Consider the following 12,077-nt stretch of genomic DNA (forward strand, 5'->3'; position numbering starts at 1 on the left):
ATAACATGTTGCATCCTACCTACCAAGAAACCCTCAATCCAGTAATTTGACACTTCATACAAACATTCTTTTGATAATAAGAGTAAGTGTAGTGCAGAGTCGAATGCTTTTTGAAAGGGATGAAATACTGCATCTAGCTACCTGGTTGCCTTGATCCATGGCTTCTAGGAGGTTGAAAAGCACAAGTTTGTTTCTCAAGACCGGTGTTACCAGAGTACTTGCCAGTTGGCATGGAGATATCATTCTGTTCAAGGTGCATCATTATGTTTGAGCTCAGAATCTGTTCTAAAATCCTACAACAGATAGATGGCAGGGATACTGAATGGTAGTTTGTGGATCACTTACACTACCCTTCTCATATCAGTGTCATGCACGTTGCTAAAATTGGGAGATGGGGATATACTAGACATGACCTATACTGGAATAGGAAAGGGCAACAACAGTTGGCTGAGCTTCTTGCAGACAATGTACAGAGGGGGGGTGGGGTAGGGGGTGGGGGGCACCATCACACACAGCAAGATCCCTGTAGTTACTGGTGTCAGACATGCACCTTTATACAGTTAGAATCAGGATACAGGCACGCTGCTTTAAAAGAAATGAAAGTAATAGAAGAGCCTCACAAAATGCTTAAGAATGCACAACAAAGTAAGGTTAGCTTATTTCATCAAAATATTACAGGTCTGAGTAATAAGGGAGGAGAGCTTCTTGTCTATTTGGAAAACTTACAGAGCTCTGAAAAGATAGACATCCTGTGCCTGTCTGAGCACTACATAACCACAGAGGTAGATAAGTTACATATAAAAGAATACACTATAGCAGCTTACTCATGTGGAACTAATATGGGAAAAGAAGTTCTTAAGTACATTAAGACAGAAGACAAGTTCAAAAACAATAAGACAAGTAGATTTTGTAGTGATCAGCACAAAGAAGTATGCTTCTAAATTAATATTGAAAAATAGTTCACTTTTAATTTTAACTGTATATAGACGACAGCAGGGAAATTTTGGACTGTTTATGAGGACATCTTCAACTTTTGTAGTCCTGTCTTCCTCAGTTGCACGTAATATTACGGTATATTGATAATTTTTACTTATGGGCCGTCTGACAGCAACTGAATAAAACACAATTTTAGTGCCATACACGTTTCACTTTTATTTTCTGCAAGGCATCATCAGTGGCAGGTTGCGTGGACAATTTCTTACATATTACGCTCCTGTTGCATTTTTGGTGTTGTTCTTCTTCTTATGAATGCCAATTTACGGTTTTTTTTCCCACACTCCACAGCACTATGAACTGAATGCTTGTTTCAATGCAATGTTTATGAGGAACCTGGATTCCTTACTGTGCTATCTGTCAGATGGTAGCAAGTAGTTGTTAATATTCTGTGGCGACTTCAATGTACACCTTCTATGGGATTCTGATAGTAGAAATGACCTGGAAACCTTATTTGAATTCTACAATTTGATCACAATAATTATTTTCCAACGCAGGTGGATAAAGACAGTAGGATTCTAATTGATAATGCGTTCTTTGGTGAAGCTCACAGCAAGAAAATAACTGTTTACCCAATAACAAATGCTCTCTCTGTTCATGATGCACAGTTAGTTAGGATAAATAACATCGTGCCCTACAGTTTGGATACTCCTCAGTGGAAATCAGTACGAATAATTAATGGCTCCAGGACAAATGTTTTTAAGAATAATTTACAGGAGATGACTTGGGATGAAATTTATAATGAATTAAATGCTAACATAAAACGTAATCTATTCCATAATAAATTCATATTATTATTTGAAAATAACTTTCCTTCATAAGTAAATCAGGAAGGTCACTAAACAGCCGTGTAAAATCCATGGACTATTAGAAGGATTAAAGAATCCTGTGAAAGGAAAAAGGAAATGTATCTTTTGGCAGGAACAAATAGGGATCCTGCAGTAGTTACACACTACAAAAACTGCTCAAAATTAGTAAGGAAAGTTATTAAAAATCAACGAGTATGCACATAATTTCAGAAATCAGTAATTTCAACAACAGACTTAAGATATTACAGAATGTAGTGAAACATGAGACAGGACAGCCAGCCACAGAAGAAGACAACGTCACTATTCAACTGAATGGAAGTGCTATAAATGATGAGTCATGGGTAGCAAATATATTTAATAATCACTTCTTAAATACTGTAGAAAGCATAGGGACAAACATTTCAAGAGAAAAAACACAACAGTATGTTGAAAAAGTGACTACCATAAAATTCAGTCATGTGAATGTATCACGAACATCATCTGAAATTAAGAAAATTATACATTCTCCCAAAAATAAAATCTCATCTGGTTTTGATAGTGTTTCCAATACAGTACTAAAGATTTGTTCCTGCAAAATAAGCTTAGTCTCATTTGAAATATGTAATGCCTCACTAACTCAAGGCATTTTTCTAGAGAGACAGAAATATGACATTGTTAAACCCTTCTTAAAGAAAGTTGATAAGTGACATATCAATAACTACCAACCTGTTTCACTGCTGACATCATCTTCTAAAATTTTTGAGGTGCTGAAATATTTCAGAATAATATCTCACCTTAGTAACAATAAGATCCATAGCAAATCACAGTCTGGGTTTCAGAAGTGTTGCTCTACTGAGAATGTCTTTTACATGTTCACTCACCAGATTTTACAGACATCAAATAATAAAATAGCACCAGTTGGTGTTTTCTGCAACCTACCTAAGACATTTGACTGTATCAATAACAGTATTCTCCTAGATAAATTGAAGTTTTATTGGGACTGATGGAATGGTCAACCAATGGATAATGTCATATCGAATCAAAAGAACGCTGAAAGTTGTACTTAGTAATTCAATCAATACATTCAGGGACATAACTCTGACTGGGATGAAGTCACATATGGGATTCCTCAAGGCTCAATCTTAGGTCCACTACTGTTCCTGATATATGAAAATGATCCTCTGTCTAATATACAACAAGCAGAATTAGCTCTTTTTGAAGATGAGACTAATATTGTAATCACTCCAAGCATACATGCACAAACAGAAGAAATGGTAAACAAAGTTCTTAAAAGTATCATTGACTGGTTTTCTGTGAATAGTCTCACCCTCAATTTTAAAAAGACACAACATACCCAGTTCTGCACATCTAGGGGTACTATACCAATGGTAAGTGTAATACACAGTGAGGAAATAATAAATAGGGTGGAAGCTTCAGAATTCTTAGGTATCCATATTGATGAGAGCTGAAATCGGAAAAAGCAAATTTTGTAACTCCTAAAATAATTTAGTTCAGCCTTGTTTGCACTTAGAATCATCGCAAATCCTGGGGAGAGACAAATCAGTAAGTTGACATATTTTGCATATTTTCATTCATTAATGTCATATGGAGTAATGTTCTGGTTTAACTGATCTTTAAGAAAGAAAGTATTCATTGTGCAAAAAAATGCTGTAAGAATAATATGTGGTGATCACCGACAATCCTCTGGTAGACATCTGTTTGAAGAGTTGGGCATTCTGACTACTGCTCCACAGTATATCTATTCCCTCATGAAGTTTGTTGTAAATAATCCACTACAGTTCAAAAGGAACAAGGATGTATATACTTACAATACCAGAAGGAAAAATGACATTTATTACTCCACATAACGTAGTATTTAGCACAAAATTTATGCACAATGCTGCAACAAAAATTTTTAATCACTTACCCAGTGATATAAAATGTCTGACAGACAGCAAAGTACAACTTCAAAACAAACAGAGAAAGTTCCTCATTGAGAACTTCTTCTATTCTACAAAAGAATTTCTGTTACTGTAAAGTGTAAAAGGTGGTGGGTAGGAATTACTAATTCACATCTGTATATCTTCTTCTTAATATACTTTTATATTTAAAAAGCTTAGAAATGTTCAGAATGTAACCACATGTACAAATTAATTTGCACTGTGAATGTAAAATGTTTTGTTCCACATCATTACGATCTGGTGCGCAAAATGATCCATGGAACATGTAACTAACTTGTAGATGAGTGTGTCCTGTGTTTCCTTCCAACTACTGAGTACAGTCTGTGGTCTATTACAATTACAAGAGGGGCTAACTCACTTACGGAAAGTGATATGGATTCCATCAGGCCCTTGGGGCTTGTCTAATTTTACCTATTTCAGCTGTTTCTCAATCCCACTGGTGCTAATATCTGCGTCCCTCATCACTGCATCAGCGCAACAATTAACCAGGAGCTGCACTCCTGTAACTTCCTTTGTAAAGAAACAGTTGAAAATGAAGCTCAATATATAGGGTTTTGCTTTGCTACCATTAACTTCAGTTCATGTGTCATCCGTAAGTATCTGAACACTAAGTTTAGTGCCTGTAGCCAGTACACATAAATGGAATTTCTTTAGGTTTTGTGAGATATTTTCAACAAGATTCTACTACGGCAGTCATTTAATGGTTCATACTCTGCCCCTCTGACAATAAAATGTGTTTAAGTCAGCACCTCTCCATCTATACTGTATACAAAAAGGCGACAGCTCTTGTCTCAGCAGCGCCACAGGAGAGAACATCATTCATTTGTGAATTATTTGCATGAGTTTCAAGAGAGGCAACTTATTTTCATTTACCTGGGTGTTTAGTAGTTTAATTTGTAAATTTCTTGCATGTTTGTGTGCTTAGCAGGTGCAGTCTAGCATTTTAATTACTATGAGTGTACAGTCCTGCCATCTCCAGTAAGGGTAGGGACTGGAATTTCTGTGTTCAGATACACGCTGAGTTGGTGAGCCTTCACACACAGCTCCAGGTGGTGCCGGATTCGGTCACACAACTTGAGTCTGTTGCCAACAGGCACCACTGTGGGGAGCTGGATGTGGAGATCCAGGGAATGTCCAGCATGTTCCATGTCCCCCCCCCCCCCCCATTAACCACTACTGTGGTAACCCCGGTTACTGCCTGCAACTGAAGTTTCCTCACCCATGGTCGAGTGGGAACCCGTTCTGAGGTGTGACAGGCAGCAAGACTTTCTGGCAGGCTGATTGAATGGCCTCCACAGTGTGTCTGATAGACAGATTTCAGGGGCCAGCTGTGGCTGATAAAGATCCTGAGCCAGATGCAGTCTTATATCCTGTTTCATAAGAAGTCTCTTGACTTGAAAGCCATGCGGCTTTTCGCGGATGATGCTGTAGTGTACAGAGAAGTTGCTGCATTAGAAAATTGTAGCGAAATACGGGAAGATCTGCAGCGGATAGGCACTTAGTGCAGGGAGTGGCAACTGACCCTTAACATAGACAAATGTAATGTATTGCGAATACATAGAAAGAAGGATCCTTTATTGTATGATTATATGATAGCGGAACAAACACTGGTAGCAGTTACTTCTGTAAAATATCTGGGAGTATGCGTACGGAACGATTTGAAGTGGAATGATCATATAAAACTAATTGTTGGTAAGGCGGGTACCAGGTTGAGATTCATTGGGAGAGTGCTTAGAAAATGTAGTCCATCAACAAAGGAGGTGGCTTACAAAACACTCGTTCGACCTATACTTGAGTATTGCTCATCAGTGTGGGATCCGTACCAGGTCGGGTTGACGGAGGAGATAGAGAAGATCCAAAGAAGAGCGGCGCGTTTCGTCACTGGGTTATTTGGTAACCGTGATAGCGTTACGGAGATGTTTGATAAACTCAAGTGGCAGACTCTGCAAGAGAGGCGCTCTGCATCGCGGTGTAGCTTGCTCGCCAGGTTTCGAGAGGGTGCGTTTCTGGATGAGGTATCGAATATATTGCTTCCCCCTACTTATACTTCCCGAGGAGATCACGAATGTAAAATTAGAGAGATTAGAGCGCGCACGGAGGCTTTCAGACAGTCGTTCTTCCCGCGAACCATACGCGACTGGAACAGGAAAGGGAGGTAATGACAGTGGCACGTAAAGTGCCCTCCGCCACACACCGTTGGGTGGCTTGCGGAGTATCAATGTAGATGTAGATGTAGACCTGCAAGATCTGTGCATTCACAGAGGGTGGGATGACTGGTAATTGGGAGCTCCAATGTTAGGCACATAATGGAACATCTTAGGGATATGGCTCCCAAGGAGTGGAAGAAATCTGCTGTGCACTCTGTGTGCATACAGGGGAAAGTTATCCTAGATGTGTCATGAAGAGCACAGGGTGCAGCCAACTGCAGGTAGTGGCTGATTTTGGTACTAGTGGCGTGTATTGCTTTGGATCAGAAGAGATTCTCTCTGGTTTTGTGTGTGTAACTGAAGATATAAAAACTACCAGTCTCGCTTGCAAAAGGCAGAGCTCCCCACCTGTAGCATCGTTGACAGGACCAATTGCAGACTTTTGATATAGAGAGTAGAGCCACGTGGAGGGGCTGAATCAGAGGCTCACACAGTCCTGTGACCACAAAGGCTGCAGATTCCTTGACTTGCACCTCTGGTTGTAGGGACATTGGGTTTTGCTTAATAGGTCAAGGGTCCATTACACACAGGAGGCAGCTACATGGGTAGCAGGGGTAGTTTTTGGAATGTACTGGGTGATTCTTTACATTTGAGGGTGTCAGGAAAGAACAAAAAGGGCTTCAGTCTAGGTCACTCACAGATGAGGGCAGACCTAATAACCATAGGTATTATGGTAGTAAACCGTTGTAGCTGTGTTGGGAAAGAATCAGAGCTCCAAGCCCTAATAGAAACCACTGAAGCTCAAACCATTACAGATACTGAAAGCTGGTGAAAGCCTGAGATAAGTTCAGCCAAAATTTAAAAAAAAGGGCCTAATGGTGTTTAATAATGATAAATTAAATACAAATGGTGGTGGTGTGTTTTTGGCTGTTTGAAATAGTTTATCTCGTAGCGAAATTGAAGTAGATAGTTCCTGTGAGTTAGTATGGGAAGAAATTAATATTAATATTAATAATGACAATAATAATTAATAATTGCTTTCTTTTACTTACATAGATGATTTAGAAGACAATCTGAGCAACTCTCTTAGATTACAGATGATACTGTTTCTTCATCTACTCTACTAATCATTTAAATCTTTCAACTTGTTATACTTGCTTTTAGTACTTTACTAATCATTATTGCTGCAGCTTCTTCATGGCAACTGATACTAGATTCAACATGTATATCCTCAAATGGATTAAGTCCATTTGTTGCCTTTACATCTAACACATCTCCACCATGAGTGGATTTTTGAACTATGTGTTCTCTGTAGTTTCCAGACAAAGTATTAATTATTTTTTCACATGATATCTTGTTACACCTACTACTTACAAAATTGGAACTCTCCCAATCAGTTGTTGGGTAATTAAAGTCTCTGGAGTCCACTTTCAGAGCTTTTGAAGACAGATCTCTCGGCAACAGGGCAGATTGACAACAATTTCATAAAGCTTGTTTCTTTATTAAATTCAATGCCGACATTCAACTACAGTTTAAAAAACAACAGTGATATTCACAAACAAAATGAAAAATGATACTCATCATCCATTCATTAGCTTAAGCATGGTACAGAAAGAAGTGGAGTATGTAGCAATTACACAACAATACAAACCCAAAATATTGGATGTCATGGTGATGAAACTTAAGCAAAATGAAGACAAACAACAAACAAAAAAGGTGTATTAGTTTGCTACAGCACAAGTAACTTCAAAATAGACTGTGATCACAAAACAGAACATGCAGGAATGTTTCTTGCTTTTAATGGTCTCTATGAGCTCCATGAGAAATGAGTGTCATTCTTCTTAGAAAGTTGATCACGCTGCAAATAGATTCTTTACCATATCCTATTGGATTCAGATAAGAAGATAGAGCTGGTCACTCCATCATTCTTCATCACATAAGAGTTTAACAACTCACCAGTGAGAAGCTCATTAGAGAAAGATCCATCATAGTATGTAACATAAATTCTACACAACAAAGTTCACTATTTTGGCTGTCTTCTCTTGCTCTTACAATATTAACTGCTGTATTACTCACATAAATGCAACTGTCTGCCATATACAGAAGATACAAGCATACTACTGTGTTAATTTAGTGCATCATTACTGTTGCAACAACATACGTAACTTTCACATCAATCTCTTTGCTTCCTCAACTAACTGTAATTTTTACATTTTTTTGTTTCAGTTCATGGAAAACAGTGTCTCTGCCTGAAAATTATTTCCGATTCTTAGGTCCTACTACAGTTTAGGCCTTTTTGGTGAAAAGCTTACTTGTTTGACAGTCTTTCTGCTGTGCCTATATGGGACTTAGCATCTCTGCTGTGTGGTGACTAGTAATCTATTTTTTTTTCATAATACTGTTATTATTCCATCCTGGATTTTTGACTGTTAGAATTAAATTCAATGTATCATAAACACAGGATAAATTAAAACAAGTATAGCTTTGCAAATGTCCAGTGTTATACATAGAAGGACTTCGCAGACGTACAGGTTGTAGAAACCTTGTAAGTAATTAATGTCTCTGAATTCTCATTTACATATCCACTGACTAAGAAAATACTAACTATCTAACACAAAATAATACAAAGTGGCATTGTATGTTGCAAGATATGAGACACGATTTAGTTGCGTCAAAAAGTATTAGCCTATTTAGTTGGTCCCGTTTATCTTTCCTTTGTGAGCTGAAAATATATGTTGAGTATGGAACAATATGATTACTCTATCAACATGTGGTGTTTGTTTTGTTTATGATAGCAAGAGAGGCAGACACAAGAAACCAGGTACCAGCACTCTCAAACAGCACTAGAATGCTCAAATTAATGCTGATTTGATGAACATATTGCCATTAACTATATCTTTAGACAAACATGGTAAGACACAGCACATATATTTAGAACATAACCAAGGATACTTGTATGAATATTGATCATCTGAACAATATTTCACCCCACCCACTGACTCTATGTCAGTTGCTATGAACTTTGACCTTTCAGAGAGGAAATAACAAATCCAGGTACACAGCTGAGTTGATACTCCACAGGCATGCAGTTTAATTAGAAGTTGCTTGTGGGGAATGGTATCAAAAGCCTTATGGAAATCTAGAAATTTGGAATCAATTTGAGATCCGCTGTTGATAGCAGTCGTTACTTCATGAGAATAAAGAGCTAGTTGTGTTGCACAAGCAAGATATTTCCTGGATCCATGCTCATCGTTATCTCTGAGGCAATTCATAATGTTTGAACATAGCATATGTTCCAAAATTCTACAGCAAACTGACATCAGTGATTTTTGTCTGCAGTTCATCAGATTACGCCTCTTCCCTTTCTTGGGTGTTGGAATGACCTGTGCAACTTTCCAGTCTTTAGACATTGATCTTTTTTGTTTTCTCAAATGAGCAGCTATATATGGTTGCTAGTAGGGAGATATTGTATCAGCATCCTCTGAGAGGAATGTAATTGGTATACAGTGTGGAGTGGAAGTGACCTGAGTTGCTTCGCTACACCAGGGATACCTACTTCTAAGTCACTCATGTTAACAGCAGTTCTTGATTTGAATTTTGGAATACTTACTTCACCTTCTTTGGGGAAGGAATTTCGAAAAACCTTATTTAGTAACTCTACCTTAGTGGCATTGTCACTGGAGACATTAACATCACTACTGTGCAGTGAAGGTATTGATTGTGCCTTGCAGTTTGTGTACTTTACATATGACCAGAATTGCTATGGATTTTCTTTCGGGTTTTGGGACAGAATTGTTTTGAGACAACTATCAAAAGCATCTTGCATTGAAATCCATACTAAATTTTGAGCTTCTGTAAAACTTCATCAATCTTGGGAGTTTTGCGTTATATTAATTTTGGCATGCTTTTTTTGTTGCATCTGCAACAGTGTCCTGACCTATTTTGTGTAATATGGGGGGGATTAGTCCTGTCTCTTAGTAATTTATATATAGTATAAATTATCTGTCATGGTACTCCTCAATTGCTCAGGATTATTTGCTGCTTGCTAAGAGGTCAAGTAAGTTTTGCAACCGTTTACAATTTGAGTGGGTTTCTAAACTAATTAAATAATTTTTGTAGGAAGCATTTAATACAATTTCGAATGTTGTTTTATGCCTACTATCAGCTCTGAACATGTAGCTTCCCGAGCATTTTGAGGGTAGATTGATATTGTGGTGTGCGTACTGTAAGACCTTCGGTACACACACCATCAGATTATTTGACTTGTCGCTCTAACGAAGTAGGCGAGTGTCAGCAATATGTCTCATGGTCTTATCGTGGCATGCTTATCTTCTGTCGTTAGGTCAGACAATAGAAATGCCACTTGCACACTTAGAGTAGCAGATTGATGGTGACGAACTTTAAACAGAACTTGATTAATTTTCACACACATTTATTAAAATAATAACATGCATAAACATTACGTAACTTGATTCTGGATGCTATTTACAATTGACAATCTGAAGTTCCTTTGGTCTTGGTATGTTAATCTTATTCTCACATATCTCTGATACTTGACAAAGTGTCTATACATTTATCTTCATGGCTATGTACAGGAGTATGATAATCTTCTTAGGCGCAGACTGAAACTTGACTATAGACTGGTACAGACTAATGCAGACTGGTGCAGACAAATGCAGATTCACTAATCGGAGGTCTGTACACTCGTTATAATACCTCGCGCATTCAGGTATCACTGCGCGAGTGTGATCCGCGAGGAGAAAAGGTTCTACGTTAGCGGCAATCTCATTGGCTGCGTTACATATTAATATGCGGATCGGCGGAAGCAGAATTTGGTCCGTCTCTAAGGCAGCGCCATCTTGTAGTGCGGAGGTGGACGAGCGCTGCGCCTGTGCTGTTGTGCTTAGCGGGGCGCGCTCTAGCGGGAAAGTTGTGTACGCGCTGACTACGCGGAACACAACAGATATCACCATTAACTATAATTCTATGAGTGGGGTACATTTCTGAGATGATACTCAAGTTTTCTTTGAACATTTCAACAACTATATCATCTGGGTTAGGAACCAACTGTTGCCTGTTGCCCCAACTAGAAGTACTTGATCCTCTTCATTCTAAATCCGACTCAGTGACTGAAAGTAATTTATTACTTGGTCAAGACTAGCACTCAATTTCACAATAACTGTGATGTAGACGCCTGGTCCTAATGTTTCTTGCTGTAATTAAGGCTACTGTTGTTTTATAGTAATTCAATTACGCAACGAAGCACACACGTATGTCATGAATGAAACAATTTGTCGCATAGAAACTCTGTACTGAACTGGGACTCAAACCTGGAGCTCTCTCTCTCTTTTTTTTCTTTTCATTTTTTTTGTGAGAACTGGCCTTACTGACTGAAATATCAAGGTACAACACATCTTCACTCAAAATTTCGTATCTGCCAGAACCTCCATCGCACTTTCTAAAACTTCACAGAAGCTCTCCTGCATACCTTGCTGGACTATAGTTGTAGTCAGAAACAATGATAGTCGAGTTTAAGCTTGTTCTGTTTACCTACATCACACATTCTCTAATAGCCAATGAGTGTTCAGTAGTGTTCTGAGACCTCTACTGTAAATGTCGTAGCCAATGTGAGCATTAAACGTGATCGTAGAGGGTTGAACGTGAATTTCTACTCCATTTGTTGCAAGTTGTCATCGCCGATGGCAGTGGTAAGTGACAAAATCTACATAAGCAAGCGAGAGACATAATTTGCAGTATACACACTTTCTTCAAAAGTGCAAAACATGTGTATGTGTGTACCACAACTCGTGCTTGGAACCAGCAACACAGCAATACTCGTCTGTGCCTTTATCTAATCAAAGCATAATCATTCATGACTCAGACTATAGCACAACTGAAAGAAAATATACTGCAGAGAAAAGGCATGGCCACAGCACACAGTTCATCATGAAGTGAAAGATTCATGACGGAATACCATCAATATTATAATGTCATAGCACATGACAAGGCATTGTGTCTGATCAATACAGATTTCCTCTTTTATCATTCAAACTTCCTGTCATTTCAACACAGAAAACTAAACAGTTGCTGGAAGCCAGCAGGGTATAACATTGGTTACCCCAAAAGTGGTTTTACCAATAACAGGAGAAAGCTGTGCTGGGAGTGTGTATAGGATATGTTTTACCACA

The 12,077-nt window shown here is 38.3% G+C and overlaps 1 protein-coding gene across 2 annotated transcripts in view; it reads right to left on the bottom strand.

Moving 5' to 3' along the window:
• LOC124615792 overlaps nucleotides 1-12,077 on the bottom strand; it is a 29,950-nt gene that overhangs the window by 5,348 nt on the left and 12,525 nt on the right. The window contains exon 2 of one of the 2 annotated variants that reach the window (XM_047143914.1): nucleotides 142-293. The exons of the other annotated variant lie outside the window; for it this stretch is intronic. Coding sequence (XP_046999870.1) covers nucleotides 142-293 — 152 coding nt within the window. The remainder of the gene's footprint in view (nucleotides 1-141; nucleotides 294-12,077) is intronic. 2 annotated transcript variants of the gene reach the window in all.

The sequence above is a fragment of the Schistocerca americana genome, chromosome 5 (genome assembly GCF_021461395.2).
Source record: "Schistocerca americana isolate TAMUIC-IGC-003095 chromosome 5, iqSchAmer2.1, whole genome shotgun sequence".
NCBI lineage: Eukaryota > Metazoa > Arthropoda > Insecta > Orthoptera > Acrididae > Schistocerca > Schistocerca americana.